The sequence below is a fragment of the Macaca fascicularis genome, chromosome 6, assembly GCF_037993035.2.
Source record: "Macaca fascicularis isolate 582-1 chromosome 6, T2T-MFA8v1.1".
In the NCBI taxonomy this organism is placed as follows: domain Eukaryota; kingdom Metazoa; phylum Chordata; class Mammalia; order Primates; family Cercopithecidae; genus Macaca; species Macaca fascicularis.
Genome location: NC_088380.1, coordinates 134,948,254 through 134,964,679, shown reverse-complemented (window position 1 = coordinate 134,964,679; position 16,426 = coordinate 134,948,254). Strand labels below are relative to the sequence as shown.

The 16,426-nt window shown below is 34.9% G+C and overlaps 1 protein-coding gene across 1 annotated transcript in view; it reads left to right on the top strand.

Annotated features, from left to right (window-relative positions):
• The window catches only part of FBN2 (fibrillin 2), a 269,644-nt gene that overhangs the window by 155,583 nt on the left and 97,635 nt on the right, over positions 1-16,426 (top strand). Inside the window, exons 13-19 of the mRNA XM_005557677.4 lie at positions 201-326; positions 1,216-1,338; positions 3,326-3,448; positions 8,687-8,839; positions 11,518-11,571; positions 13,204-13,329; positions 16,084-16,209. Coding sequence (XP_005557734.3) covers positions 201-326; positions 1,216-1,338; positions 3,326-3,448; positions 8,687-8,839; positions 11,518-11,571; positions 13,204-13,329; positions 16,084-16,209 — 831 coding nt within the window. The remainder of the gene's footprint in view (positions 1-200; positions 327-1,215; positions 1,339-3,325; positions 3,449-8,686; positions 8,840-11,517; positions 11,572-13,203; positions 13,330-16,083; positions 16,210-16,426) is intronic.

The window sequence follows — 16,426 nt, the reverse complement described above, 5'->3', positions numbered from 1 at the left end:
CAGCTACTATAAGAGCTGTAAAATTGCTTGCACCTACCTATCCAAAAAAATTTAAAAAAAAAACAAAAACTGCTGAGAGACAGAAATTTTGCTAAAGAAACAACATGATTTTGAATATTTAAAATTCCATTTCTTATCTTACTGTGTTTATCTGTAGGTATTGTAAAAGAATAATGTTTGGCCATTCTCAATCTTCCTAGATATTGATGAGTGCATCCAGAATGGGGTTCTTTGTAAAAACGGTCGATGCGTGAACACAGATGGAAGTTTCCAGTGCATTTGCAATGCCGGCTTTGAATTAACTACAGATGGAAAAAACTGTGTTGGTATGGAAATTGCCTGCTCCCTTGCAAAAGATTTTAAAAGGATATACATTTTTATTTAGAACCATATACTATTTCCATGAAAGCTCACACACCACGTATGTGAGATCTTCAGGTAACTTAGGTAAAATGTAAATGCATTTAATATAAGACTGTTAAAGCAAAAGGACAGGTTTTTTTTGTTGTTGTTGGGGGGACACGGTCGGGAGAGAAATGTTGTAACAATGAATAATTTACTGCTTCTGAAATTTTCCTGTGTGTTACATGTTAAATTGTAAGTAACAGTTGTTCTTCATAAGTTTAGATGATTACTAGTCCCTACTCTATTTCAGGTATTTGGGTTACAACACTGACAAAATAGAAAAGGTTTTCCCATCCTCCACTAACTAGAGGAATATAAAAATGCTTGACATATGCAGTACACAAATCTCTAAAATTGTGGCCTGTGATGTCTAGCAATGCAATGGATACCAATACACTACAGAAATATTGTTTACAAAGCAACACATCATATTCATCTACTAATGAAAGTCCAAATCATTCCATTTGCAGTGAGGTCTGCCATTGCCTTATTTTCTTATAAAATAAACACTAAATTATATTATCTTTTTGGTATACAAAGTAACACACTACTCATGGTTTTTGTGGTTTTAACAGGAACTAAGCACAAAATTTATTTAATTCTTTTTCTTTATATCCGTATACTAAAGGTCCTTTCCACTCTCCACACTATTTTCTCTCATTCAGTTGGCGTTCTTTTTTTACAAAAACTAAAAACCATGAGCACATGGCTCATTTATGTAGTGGAATTTGACTGGGGGTTGTTTGTGGAAGAAGAAGGAATTAGTTCCCTCAAGGCCAGTGTTCAAAGTCACTCTCTCCTCTTCCGCAGATCATGATGAATGTACAACTACCAACATGTGTTTGAATGGAATGTGCATCAATGAAGATGGCAGCTTCAAGTGCATCTGCAAACCAGGATTTGTCTTGGCTCCAAATGGACGTTACTGTACTGGTATGTGTGGCTTTCAGATAGGAAAGTGACCATGATTGAAACCACCTTTTTTATTTGAATGAACCATGGAAGAATTACTTCAGCTTCCTCGTGTGGCTTTCATATTATTCACATTTCTTGCTAATTCAATAAGGCAGGTGTCTAAAGCTTTCTAGAAAAACATACATTGTGGTCTAGGGAACAGTAATATCTTAACAAAAATAATAATGGTATAGGAAAAATTAAGGGACTGACAGATTGGTTTTAGCAAGTCATGTGGAAAACAATGTAGAAATAATTTCTCTCAACTGCTTGGCTGAATAAAAAAGAAGAAGAAAAAATCTTGAAAGGTTTTTGTTTTGTATGCATTCTCAGAAGTAGATTTTCCACTGTCATTCATTATGGGTTTAGTATTACATCTTTTCCATAAAGCTAATATACAGATCATTTGTAACTGTATCATTATCTAAAAATCTTACATTGATTTAGTGAAGACATCTTAATATTGCAATTAATTATTTTGTTTATGAAGCCATTTTGAAGACCAACCTCTAGTGATAACCTTAATAAGCTAAAGATGTGCCTCTTGGAAATAAATGAGACCTTATTATGTTTGTACTCACAATTGGAATTTAATAAAATGGAATACATTTTGCAGCTTCTACTTAGAAGCAAATTTTTCTTTCTCTTTTTTAAATTTATTTATTTTTGAGACAGGCTTTTGCTCTGTCACCTAGGCTGGAGTGTAGTGGCACAATCTCAGCTCACTGCACCTTTGACTCCTGGGCTCAAGCATCCTCCCACGTCAGCCTTCCAGGTAGCTGAGACTACAGGCACGTGTTCCCATGCCTAGCTAATTTTGTTTTATTTTTTGTAGAAATGAGGTCTCACTATGTTGCTCAGGCTGGTCTCAAACTCATGGGCTCAAGCAGTCCTCCTGCCTCAGCCTCCCAAAGTTCTGGGATTACAGGCATGAGCCACCGCACCTGGCCAAATTTTTGTTTTTCTTTGTTTCCTTCTTTAAAACAAAATTAACTCCATAAATGATGTTTTGCCTTCAATTGCACAAACTTAATCTAAGTACCAGATAAGGATCATGCTCAATTCCTATAATTTCAATGAATTACAATGAAATTCTAGGGACAGTAGAAATTAAAAAATTGAGACTGAATTCTTATGTTTCTGAATAACAGATAGATTTTTGACTGTCCAAGGAGGAAGAGTACTGTAGTTCTGATGGTTGAACTCATGACTGGGATGTCATCTCAGGGTTAGCTGATTTGGATTTAACACAAGATAGAAAATTGCCATTATGCTGCAGTGTGTAGAATTATGTTACAGTATGTGACTTTATTTCAGCCTTTTTAAAGAAACTTCAGTATACATCTAAAGATGAGTTTGACCTCACCAGTTTCTGCGTTCTGGAAATTAGTTCTTATTAATTATTTAATTACAAATGTTGTGAAGATTTTCAGTATTCCTGAGTTGGCAGCTCTGTGTTTGAAGTCTCCTTCATCTTTTGGGGAAGTCATTTAATGCTGGGTTACATTTGATAAATTCAAGTGGATTGAAAATTAAAAGAGATACCTCAAGTTATTTTGTTATTGTGAAATGATCAAATAAATATCAGCATAGGATCTACTTATAGTTAAAGTGTCTGTGTGTGAAAAAAATTACAGAAATTTACCTTAATTTTTAAAGAATTTGTTTTACTTAACTAATTTGAATTATTTAACATTAAATGGGATCACCAAATAAATAATGAAAAAGAAGATTGTGAGGCTTTTTTTTCCTCAATGGGTAAAGTAAAGCAACTTTTACTGTCTTTCTGAAATGTGTTGAAAGGATTGCATTTGCATATAATATCTGTTACCACACTTATTTGTTCTTCACAAATTATAAAGTTATAAACAAAAGGTTGGTAGTATTGAGCAGTGGCAGCAAGTAAACCCTGTAGTAAAGTTATATTTACCCAGTAACTACTTGACTTCTGTCACCCACTGCGCAGATGTTGATGAATGCCAGACTCCAGGAATCTGCATGAATGGGCACTGCATCAACAATGAAGGGTCCTTCCGCTGTGACTGTCCCCCAGGCCTGGCTGTGGGCATGGATGGACGTGTGTGTGTTGGTAAGTGAAACATTTTACAATGGCCCCACTGTGCAAAATCATCTTTGAAAAGCCGACAGAGATATTTCTATACAATGGAATAATATTCACTATAAAAAGAGTACATACTAAAACATGGATAAACCTTGGAAAGATTACACTAAGTGAAAGAAGCCAGTCACAAAACACCATACTGTATATGATTCCATCCATGTGAAATCTCCAGAATCGGCAAGTCTGTTGAGACAAAGTAGATTCGTGTTAGGACAGAGAGGATGGGGGTGGTGGGAGAATGGGGTGGGAGCTAAAAGATATTTTTGAGGTGATAAAAATGTTCTAAAATCACCTGTAGTGATGGATAAACACATCAGTAAATATGCAAAAACTATTAAATCATACACTTTAAAGTGATGTATTCTATGATATGTAAATTATATATTAACAAAACTATTTTTTTAATGGGCAGGAACCCCCAGATAGCCCCCTTCAGAACCTTCAGAAGTCTCTGATGACATGCAAGTCAAAAATGCTGGAGAAGAAAAAAATATATTTTTAAACCAGCATACTTGATAGTATTAGATAACTGAATCCTAAACACAGTGCATTTCAGTTTTATAATTAATAACAAATAAGATATGTAATGGGAATTATAGTTATAGATAAGTAAACTCTTGGTTTTGCCCTAACAAAACTTAAAATATAAATATTGGACTTACATCAAAAACTCGAAATGTTTTTAGTTACTCCTCATCACCATGCAACTAGCTGCAGAAGCAAGAGAATAAAAAGTATGAGCAAGAATATATATTTTATTCTAAGCCTTTCAGATTTCTCCAGGATACTTTTGTCAAATTGATCCCATGAAAATCAGTCAGAAGTACCAGGCCCAGCTTTGAAGAGGCAGGCAAAACAGAAGTGTCACTGGTGTTTGGGAACCCCAACAGTATATCCCAAAGATAAGGATAGCAGAATGAGTGGTAAAAATACATTTAATGCAGTTTTCTCTCCAAAAATGCTTTCATGAGGTGTCTAGGGTGAATTAGCCATTGTATACCCTCTGTTTTTCATGTTGTACAGTAAAACATAGAAATAGGATTTCAAAGTATATTTGAGAGATACAACATTCTTAGACATAGTTAATACTTTACTCCTACTGATGAGAATCAAAACATTTGGATCCCAAAGGTGGAGGAGAAACAGTAGAGAATTCGCAGATGGAAATAATCTGTTCACTCAAATTTATCCAGTCTATCCAGTCAAAGATTTATTTCACCCTACAAAGTGTCAGCACTTTGTTCAGGGATATTTCAAATATAGCAACTGGAAGAATATAGCTTCTTCCTGTGTACAGAGCTAAAATATTTTCAGTTGCTTTAATATATTTACTTGCTTTTTTCCTTAACCTAAATGATTCTGTTGAGATCTACCGTGAGTACAAAGCCAGTTTTGGAGGGAGAAATTATTTTTCTCTTAAGTAACCAACATGTGATTTGTTGCTAGGAATTCAGTAAAACATAAAATTTCATTCTTTTGTTCACATCCAGGAAACACATTGGAAATTGTCGTAAAGCCTCCTCCAGTTTTTCGTCATTGTGGTCATTTAAACTTTTTAAAATAAAAACATTATTTGTCATGTGTATAAAATTATATATTGTTTCTATAATGTGCTAGATGTTTTCTTCACATCTTTTGACTTGATGTCACTTTTTAGACCCATTGATTCTTTAAGTTTGAGATGAGGCCTGGCGCAGTGGCTCATGCCTGTAATCTCAACATTTTGGGATTCCATGGTGGGCAGATCACTGGAGCCCAGGAGTTCAAGACCAGTCTGGGCATCATGGTAAAACCATATCTCTGCAAAAAGTACAAAAATTCACCAGGTGTGGTGCCTATAATCCCAGCACTTTGGGATTCTGAGGTGGGCAGATTGCTTGAGCTCAGGAGTTCAAAACCAGTCTGGGCTTCATGGTGAAATCTTATGTCTGCAAAAAAATACAAAAATTAGCCTGGCATGGTTGCACATGCGTGTAATTCCAGCTACTTGGGAGGCTGAGGCAGGAGGATTGCCTGAGCCCTGGAGGTGGAGGTTACAGTGAGCTATGATTGTGCCACTGCACTCCAGCCTAGATGACAGAGTGAGACCCTGTCTCAAAAAAAAAAAAAAAGAAAAAGAAAAAATAAATGAATCACTGTTATGAAAAACTATTAGGATAAGCATTTTAATTTTAAATCTCTTTTTTGTTTGTTCATTTTTCTTCTGTAGATATTAAAGATGTGTTTGGGTTTTGTTTTGTTTTTTTCAGTTTCAGGTAATTAGGCTACGATTTTAACTAGTATGTTAAAATACAACTCACCAGCAAGTTTATAAACAAAAGACAACCATATCTTTATCTTTCCCATTCATTCAAAATTTATTTTTAAGTTTATTCAATGATGCAGTTTAGTAAATAAGGAAGAAAACTCAGTCCACATGATAACTACTGAATATTCTTAAGTGACAAAAAAATTCTAAGATGACAGCAAGATACAGGACCTCTCTGTTCCTCCTTTCCTCTTTTGTTGTTTTGAGAATTAAATAAAGCTTTGAATGGTGTGTAGCACATAATGAATGCCCACTAAGTTAACTACTATTGATATTATTGTTATTAAATTAGAATAGTGGCACCATGTCTAGGTCATAGTCTTAAGAGTTGCTGCTTTAAGTTATAAATAAAAGTTGATATTAAAGAAAGAAGAATAAAATAAAGTTAGCATTTTGCATCCATACATATTTTACTCATGGTATGTAGAATCTGCTAATTACCTGAGGAAATTTTAAATCTTTCCATTTTTTAAGAAAGAAAAGGCGCTGGGTATGGTGGCTCACACCTGTAATCCCAACACTTTGGGAGGCCGAAGCAGGCGGATCACCTGAGGTCAGGAATTTGAGACCAGCATGGTCAACATGGCTAAACCCCGTCTGTACTAAAAATACAAAATTAGCCGGTCGTGGGGTGTGCACCTGTAATCCCAGCTACTCGGGAGGCTGAGGCAGGAGAATCACTTGAACCCAGGAGGTGGAGGTTGTAGTGAGTCAAGATCATGCTAGTCAAGATCACTCCAGCCTGAGTGACAGAGCAAGACTGTCAAAAAAAAAAAAAAAAGGAAGAAAGAAAAGGAAGGGAGGGAGGGAGGGAGGGAGAAAGGAAGGGCATGCAGAAATCTGCTAACATATGGAAAAGGTGCATTTAGGTCCAGTCTGTCGCCAGAGCATTCTTGTGAGCATATTCTGATGGTGCTACTGGTATTGTTCCTCTTATCCTATCCTGTGTACAGTGGTTCAGTTACATTTGAATAGTATACTATGAGCTAGGTTGCCAGTTTGGGGTCTTTGAACGGGAAAAGGTCAGTAGGGAGATAATGAGTTATCTCAATTGATTGTTCACAGTATCAGTTACGGATAGAACTCCTTGTTCTGCTTTTCCTGCCTTCTCACTGCTGCAATCTACTAGTCTTAGAAAAAAAATAGAAGAGGGAAATAAAGTGGTCACCACTTTTTTTTAAGTACTTCAGGGGTGTCCTAGGCACTGTGCTTAGTGCGCAACAAATATACTTTCATTTACTATGCAAACTGTATCCTTATTTAATGAATAAGGAAGATGTTAAGTAATTTATGTAAGATCATCTTGTGGGGATCTGAACCTTGGGAAGTTTATGTCCCTAACACCCACGCATAAGTTATGCTACTTTCTTTGTCATGAAACTTCTGGTGTTGGGCACTCTAAAGAGATTAGTTCACCTGTAATGCAAACTACCATATATAACATGTCTCACCCTTCCAGTGAGCTCAATGGGCCTTTTATCTGCTTGCTTCTAAAAATTCTGCATGGCATATGCTCTAAACCCAAAAGCAGAAATAACTTTGCCTGTTCATGAATGCCTTCCAAGATCATCAGTAATGCCCAAAGAACTCACAGAAATCATAATGGAAATCATGAACCATGTTGTATTTGTGCAAATTTGCCTTCAAGTGAAATCTGTGCTTGTGTGTATCTCAGAGGATACACTGCCAAACTCAGCCACAGCACAGGCAGCACAGGGTTCTCTTGAGTTGACTCCTTAGGGATGGGGTTGGTGAATCCCATGGCCTCCTTCCATTTAAGCACACACGTATCTCATTTTTAATGCAGCCATAAATCACTGTTTTAATCAAAAATGCCCCCAGGTCATAAGAAATTACTGGATGACCATTTTGCATAACAAGCAGATAAAATTTTTTTCCAACAAGTTGTGAATAGTTACAGGTATTTATAATAGAGGTGATCTCTGGTAAAATTGCCAGGTCAGTATACTGCTTAAAAATTGTACTGGTTCTTTGCCCTTTATGATCTGAGTTTTTTATAGTTCACCGTTTACTGTCTCATAAAGTTGTAGGATATTTTATGAGAATTAAGAGAGAACTAAGCAGAATATGCTTCTTTGGGGTATAGCATTACTTTCTACAAAGAGGAAGAGTTTTGGAAGTCACATAAACCTTGTCTGAACCCCAGCTCAGGCACTGGATATTCAAGGACTTCAAACTACATAGGTAGCTGTGAACCTCGTCTTCCTCATCTATAAAGTGTATGTAATGACCACTCCTATAGAGCTATTGACCTGACTGTTCAATGAGATAATGTCTGTGAAGCAATGAGCACAATGCCAAGAGCACATATGGTAGTTAACTATTTTTATAACTGGATTTACTGAGTTTCTGAGGTTAAAACAGTCACAAGCAGTATCCTGGGGATTGAAAAGAAAGGCCTCCTAACTCGGAAAGTGGGAGTAAGAAATCTCATGCCCAAGCAGTATCACCTTAAGGTAGATTAACTTCATTGCACTTCATTGTTCATGAGAACTTCCAAAATTGAAATAAGAAGTGTCATTTTGAATATAGCATAGGCAGTGATTAGAGCTCCAAGTATTCTTTATAATTGTGGAAATATCCTAGGTTCCATGAAAGGTTTGTAAGGATACGTTGGACAATGGATACTGTGTAGCTCATAAAACTTACTAAAGAAAACAAACTAGAGTCGGTGATATGCATCCGTTCTTTTCCTCACTCAGAAAACATTTGTTGATTTCCTAACACTATTAGATGCCAAAGATGCACAATAAAAGTCTCAGATGCCCTTGAAAAGCTTCCAATCTAGTGGCCACTTAGGTTAAAAGAAGCCTTCTGTTTCGAAATCTCTTTGTCTCTATCACTGCCTCAAGTCATTGTTTTTGTATATTCTTTAGATACTCACATGCGCAGTACCTGCTATGGAGGAATCAAGAAAGGAGTATGTGTGCGTCCTTTCCCCGGTGCAGTGACCAAGTCCGAATGCTGCTGTGCCAATCCGGACTATGGTTTTGGAGAACCCTGCCAGCCATGCCCTGCAAAAAATTCAGGTAGTCATATGTGCCATTTTCAGAGTTGATAAAGAATCAAGAAATGCAACCTTAGATGTTTGGCCAAAGAGAACATCAGCTCTTAAGTGTTTCATCATTAATTTTAACTGAAGAAAAGAAAACCAATCCTGTATTGATATGTGAGGCATATAATAAGGAGATTTGGCTTGTGTTTATGTATGATTTCTAGGCCGACAGAACACAGTGAATAAAAAAATCTATTTGCTGGCTGAGTGTGGAGGCTCACACCTGTAATCCCAGCACTTTGGGAGGCTGAGGCAGGGAGATCACTTGAAGCCAGGATGAGACCCTGTCTTGGCAGAAAAAACAAAAAATTCTTAATTAGCTAGGTGTGGTGGCACACAACCTGTAGTCCCACCTACTAGGGAGGCTGAGGTGCGGGGCATCACTTGAGCCCAAGGGTTTGAGGCTGCACTGAGCCATCATTGTGCCACTCCACTCCAGCCTGGGTAACAGAGTGAGATGCTGACTCTTTAAAAAAACAAACAAAAATCTATTTACTTACATATTTGTGATTATTATAAGAGGTTTTTTTTACTTGAACATGATAGCCTCAGTTTCCTTGATCTGTGCTGTCACAGTGAAGACAAATAGCATAAAATTTACTTACCACTTTCAAGGTTATAAACACAACAAGAACTCAATTTGATTTTATATATATATGTGTGTGTGTATATATATATAAAGATCTCTCTCTATATATATATATCTTGACACCAAGTGGTCTCAAGTCACAGTCTCAGACAGTAATTCCAAACTCTTAGGTCAATAAGATTGACTCTTGTCTAGTCATACTTTAACTAAACCCGTATTGAATGTATATTGAATATATGTGAGTACAGTAGGGATTCTAACATAAACACAGTCTGTGTTTTTCCTTAAAGTTTTGAGTAGTTGAGAATATAGGCAGGCAAATGTATAAATTACAATTTAGTGTAATTAGCACCTTAAAAGTTTCATAAACAAGTTTGGAGAGAGCACAGAGGAAGGAGCAATTAGTAGCCCAGGGAAACTGGGAAAGACCTCACAGAAGGGGCACGTTTAGTTTGGTCTTGAAAAAAATGAGTAAGAACTTTCCATGTGGAGGGTACAGGAAAGCATTCCTGCAACGGAAATGTCTTGTAATTCTCCTAAACATCCCAAATGGAGTCTTCATACATGGAAATAATGATTTGATGCATCTAGAAGAATTACTGAGTGTGACCTTTTTTTTTTAAAAGAAAGATAGTGAGGAGAACCTAGCTCTAAAATGTACCACACTGAATTATGCATATTATCAAAGAAGTTCAAAAATTGGTATAAGACTAGACAAAAAGCTAAGTGAACTAATGAAATGAATCTAGAAACCTGAGTATGAATATGAATTAGGATATAGCAAAGCATTTTGGAGCAGCAAGGAAAAAGATTAAATAATAACTATCGTTGATAACTTTTGGAAAAAAATAAGAAGTTAGGTCCCTACATAAAACATTAAAACATAATTTTCTTATAGAATATAAATTCTTTTTTATTTTGTAATGGTAGAAGACTTTGAAAGCAGGCCTAAATAGTAAAATACACAAGTAAACTGGAAAAATATTTTTACGTATCATTTCTTAATCTTTATAGAATTTACATTAATAAGGAAAGTTGAAATCCTCTATAGAAAAAAGAGCAGTGTACACAAGCAGGATTTCAGAAAGTAGAAATTCAAAAGGAAGAATACCATGTAAAAAGATGCCCACTCTCCATAAAATTAAAATTAAATACAGTGCCATTTTTGTTTAGCAGATTGGTATACTTGATTGATTCTTCCCAGTGATAATGAGGGTATTAAAAAAATGAATACTGTCTTATACTGCTGATAGAAGGGTAATTTGGGGGCATTTTAGGAGGGGAAGAACTATCTAAAACCTTAAAAGGGGCATAAACTTTGAGAGTTTTACTTATAAGAGATTATCCTAGTGATATAATTAAACTTCATATTATTTATGATAGTTGCTAGAAGTTGGACAAACCTAATTTCACCAGTAAGAGATTGATCGAATAAATGTGGTACCTCTACGTAACTGAGAAAACAATATTAAATGGCCTATTCAGTGGGACATTGACATGATATGTCTGTGATAGAGTACCCAGCAACCAAGTCTGCTTCTCCACTTACAACTTCTGTGACCTTGGTCAAGTTACTGCACTTTTCTGTGTTCCTCTTTTTCTCACTTGTAAAAAAGAAAATACAGTAGTATTGAGTTTGTGGTATTGGGAAGATTAACTAAATTGTTGGGTGTAAAAGGTAGAACAATACCAGGCACTTGGTAAGTACTATGACCTACATTTTGGCTGCTATTATTTTATTATTGAGGAAAAAGTTAAATATCAAGCTCTGTAAGACCATTTATATTTTTCTTAAAGTTTCTTTATGTAGAAAATATTAGTAACATTTATATATATTAATAATATTCAGGATGATTATTACAAGTGATTTTTACTCTTTTATGCTTTTTTATGAGTTCAGAATTTTATAATAATCGCGTGCTAGAAAATGGTAATTTTTTTCACTTTAAAAACTAATGCACAAATAATTCTTCCTAATGGGTAGTTTTGGGGTTATGAAATGATTTGTATATGGAATAGGTATAGTTAAGTTTTTAATTCTTCTATTTCTTTTTGTCATACAGCTGAATTCCATGGCCTTTGTAGTAGTGGAGTAGGTATCACTGTGGATGGAAGAGGTAACTCTAGTTAATCTCAATTTTATAATAATCATATGACATAATTGTATAGATTTATAATTATAATATTAATATGATTATATTTAATATGAAAATGTAATATTATAAAATAATAAGATTATCTCCTAGAGCAGTGGTTATAAGCTAGATGATATTAAGTGATACGTAGATGCACATTTTCATCTTGGATAAATATTTATCTGTTAAATATACATTGTTAAAAATGTCACTAACAAACTACCCTCCTGATTTCATGCAATCATTGCTTAAGAATAGATGTGACATTTAAGTTAAAAAAAAAAAAGAGTGAGTCAATTTTATGAGAAAATATTAAGTACTGGTGCAGATAGGGTTAGAAAAATAAATAGTATTCAAGAGATATTGGATATGGATCAAGTTTGAGATATACTGGCTGAAATAATTTGTTAAGACTATGTATACCTAAGAATAATAAAATATTTCTCTCCAAGTAAAGAAGTAAGATTCACTAAAATTTTTCTTGCTTTCAATTTTGTATTATGGTTAACAAAACTCCAGTATGGAATCTTGAACACTTAAGTACATATGTGTTTATAATTTTCAAATTCTTTTATATTTTAGTATACATATAGATTCATTTATACATTAATAAAATGGGTGTTATTAATCTTCTATATCTATGAATATGTATATATAAGAAGAATATATATATAACCATATATATATATGTATTCTTCTACCCTTGTGTTTGAGAAGGCTTTAGTCAAGTTATAGATGGTAGGCAGTAATGTTGAATCTTTATAATAAACATCTAAACCAGAGTAAAAAGTAAACTTTTACAAGGATGTTTTTCCCAAGTATAAAATGAAAGACATTTCCAAAGTATTTAAGGTCTTCCAAATTATTGAAAACAATAGCATCAAAATTTGAGCTTGGTGACCAAAATTTGATTTTGGGCTTACTCTTTCATTATATTCCCTGACAATATAGCCTCTCCAGCAGAGCCAGTCACTATTGGAAACTACTTGATCATTCATACAAGCACATCAGTGCACAAGTTCCACTTCCCCTCGGTGATACAGTAGTAGTAGTCATGTTCGTGGCTCGTTATAAAATATCATGTTCTGAAGCATCCACATTTAAAGTGTCCTCTCCGTTAATTTCACATATCAGCAATGAAAAACACTAAATATTACTTGACCACAGAAAAAGTAATAAAATAGAAATATCCTGTACCTTTGGGGACCATAAAATTATGTGGGCCACCCTAATAAATCCCTGTCCTTTAATTAGATAGGTACAATATCTATCAAATTAAGTTTTCCTTTGGATTTTGAGCCAACTGCCTTTAAATTGTCTTTATTAATTTTAATTTTATTAATTTTATCATAAATGCTGGCATATTTCATGATTTAACTCTTTGAATTTCTGCCAGCTTCTTTCATTTTTCTTTTGATTTACCAGTGAAGTGTCCTATGTCTCTCAGTTTTATTTTCTTACTCCTTGTTTTCAGTTCCTTTTCCTTTCTGAAAGGCAGGCAAATTGTGAGTTTGCAGAGTTAAACACTTCATATGTTGAATGGTCTTTATTAGACCTGCATTTATCAATAAACAATAACGTGTAGGAGCATTAAACTTTCAATATTTAATGCAGATATCAATGAGTGTGCTTTGGATCCTGATATATGTGCCAATGGGATTTGTGAAAACTTACGTGGTAGTTACCGTTGTAATTGCAACAGTGGCTATGAACCAGATGCCTCTGGAAGAAACTGTATTGGTAAGTTATTTGTTATATTTATGCAAGAACCTTTCATATAGTTTAATCCCATGGATTATACTAGCAGTAAAAACACAAATAAATGTTAAAACTAAAAACCAGACAGTTTTTCTTGTTTTCTTCGTATTATACATTGATAGGAAAATATCAGAATCAAACAAATTTTGTTACATAGTAACAAACTTCTTGGTGGTACCTATTTGTTTTTAAAATATTCTTTTCCCAAATTAACATACTCAGTTATTAGCCTGTTGTTTTCCTGAATGTACCTTAATCCTGTAATTTTTTACTAAGAATTTGACTTCAAAAATTAACAGGTCAGTATGGATAAAAGTAAGTCAAGAAAATAAAGTGTTACAGGTTGAGAGAATTTTGACTTCATAAAGAAACAACCAGTTGCCACAATATGCCTAAACATGACAACTAAGACAAAGGTATTTCCTTTTCTAATTATAAGAGAATGATTGACGAAACTCAAGTATGTAATTTATGTTTAACAAAAGGAAGAGGAGGAGGATGAAAAGGTTTGACAGTCTTTTATTGTTTTCTGTTAGTGCAAGATTTTCCCACAAAGCATTTAGGTGGACTTTTATAAAATAAATGTTACTCAATCCGTCATTGTGCATGATAGTTTTACAACTATTCACTGATGGCTTTTACAACCAAGTGTTAATGATTATAATTAGGAAAGGAACAGATTTTTCTGTGTTTCTGGTAGTGGCTTTTATTATTGAACATATTTGTTTGATTTGGAGTTGAAGACATACATACTGATGGATGTAAAAGCTCTATTTATATTATGTGCTATAATAGTACCAAGCAAAGATTATTGACCACTTCTAACAATATGTAAACTATGCCAGCTTTTACTCTCCAGAAGTGAAGTCCAAACTTCCCCTTTTTACATGGATACCAGTCATGTGGTTAGGTGAATCACAACCTACCCTAACAACCTCTTTATAACTTGATTATTTCTATAAAAATCCTATTTTCAAATAAAGTCACATTCTGAGATACCGGGTTTTAGGATTTCACCATATCTTTTTTAAAGGACACAGTTCAATCCATAGCTTAGAAAAATGGGTTAAAAAATTGTGATGCAGGCTAAGTGCAGTGGCTCACTCCTGTAATCCTAGTACTTTGGGAGGCTGAGGTGGGCAGATCACCTGAGGTTAGGGGTAGACCAGCCTGGCCAACATAGTGAAACCCCCCTCTAGTAAAAATACAAAAATTAACCGGGCATGGTGGCACGTGCCTGTAATCTCAGCACCCAGAGGCTGAAGCAGGAGAATCACTGTAACCCGGGATGTGGAGGCTGCAGTGAGTGGAGATCATGCCACTGCACTCCAGCCGGGGTGACAGATCGAGATTCCATCTCAAAAAAAAAAGAAATAAGAAAAGAGAAAAGAAAAGGAAGGGAAGGGAAGAGAGAGTAGAGAAAGAAAGCAAGCCAGCAAGAAAGAAAATTGTGATACAGTCACAATTTGTACACGTATTAGACTATTATGGGAAAAGCTATGGTAGTCCAGTGCCTAAAATATAATGTTAATTTTTAAAGTATCAAGATTCACAGTTGGAGCAAAAACAAGATCAAGAAGGCAAAAGATCAGATAATACACAAAAGAATATTATCAGTGATGATGGAATTACAGATGTTTTTCTGATCTGTTTTCAAAATCTCCACAGTATCAGTATATTATTTAATAAGGGAAAATTATTATTTGCAAGACTAGAAATGTAACTTTAAGTAAAAGAGCTCTTCACTCTAAACTACAGTGTTTATTGCTTTTTGTCACTACACTTGCAAAAATGGAAGGATAGGAAGGTTAAAATGTGAGGCCAGGTGCGGTAGCTTATGCCTGTAATCCCTGCACTTTGGGAGGACAAGCTGGGAGAATCGCCTGAGGCCAGAAGTTCCAGAACAACCTGGGCAACATAGTGAGATACCATCTCTAAAAAAAATTATTTTAAGTTGGCCAGGCATGGTGGCACATGCCTGTAGTCTCAGCTACTTTTGGAAGGCTGTGACAGGAGGATTGCTTAAGCCAAAAAGTTCAAAGCTTCAGCGAGCTGTGATTGCACCACTGCACTACAACCAGGGCAACAGAGTGAGATCCTGTCTCAAAAACAAACAAAAAACTCATTGTGAGCTGCTTAAACTGGAGGTTTAGATGATATTCTCTAGGCTGTTCTGGACTGCTAAAAGAGTATGCAAAATACATCATTTTCATTAATAACTAGCTTTCTGAGATAAAAACATAATGGAAAAAGATTAATGAATATCTTTTTTTTAACTACTGTTTAATGCATTTTTTAACCATCTGGGACATGAAGACATAAGGCATTCTTTTGAAAAATTTTAATCATAAAAAATGCCTTCTGTTACTTTTATTATACATAAGCAAGTATACAGGCAAATGAATTTAACCTTTTGATATATTTTATGAATGCTTTAAAAATGTATCTAATATATCATTACAGGACTAAAAGCAAGTGAAGTAGAGATGTGCCTTTCCAAGCTAGCACATACTTTCCAGGGATTTAAAAGCATCTTAAAATTAGCCACTAGCATAAGAATATCCCATTTGAATAAGACTAAATATATTTTGCTTAGGATGAAGAGTGTGCTGTGATACAGACTATGTCACAGAGAAGAAAGAGGGAAATAAAACAAATAACAAAATTAAACATTGCTGCCCACTATAATACATGCTTAAATATGCGTATCTCCTGTCTTCCAATGGTTGCTTTCAGACATCGATGAATGTTTAGTAAACAGACTACTTTGTGATAACGGATTGTGCCGAAACACGCCAGGAAGTTACAGCTGTACGTGCCCACCAGGGTATGTGTTCAGGACTGAGACAGAGACCTGTGAAGGTAAGAGCTGTCTTCCTTGCCTTATTCGTGAATAGTGAGTACCTGGAGTTGTATAAACATCAATTACAGTGATGAAGCAATGTAGTGAAAGGAATATTGTTTGAATATTTTATTTTATAATCTCGTTTAGCTAATCTGTCAGTTTTTGAAATAGTAAGGACCTAACACAGTTTACAAACACCATCAGTTTTGTTCCACTCAGACAAAATATCAACAC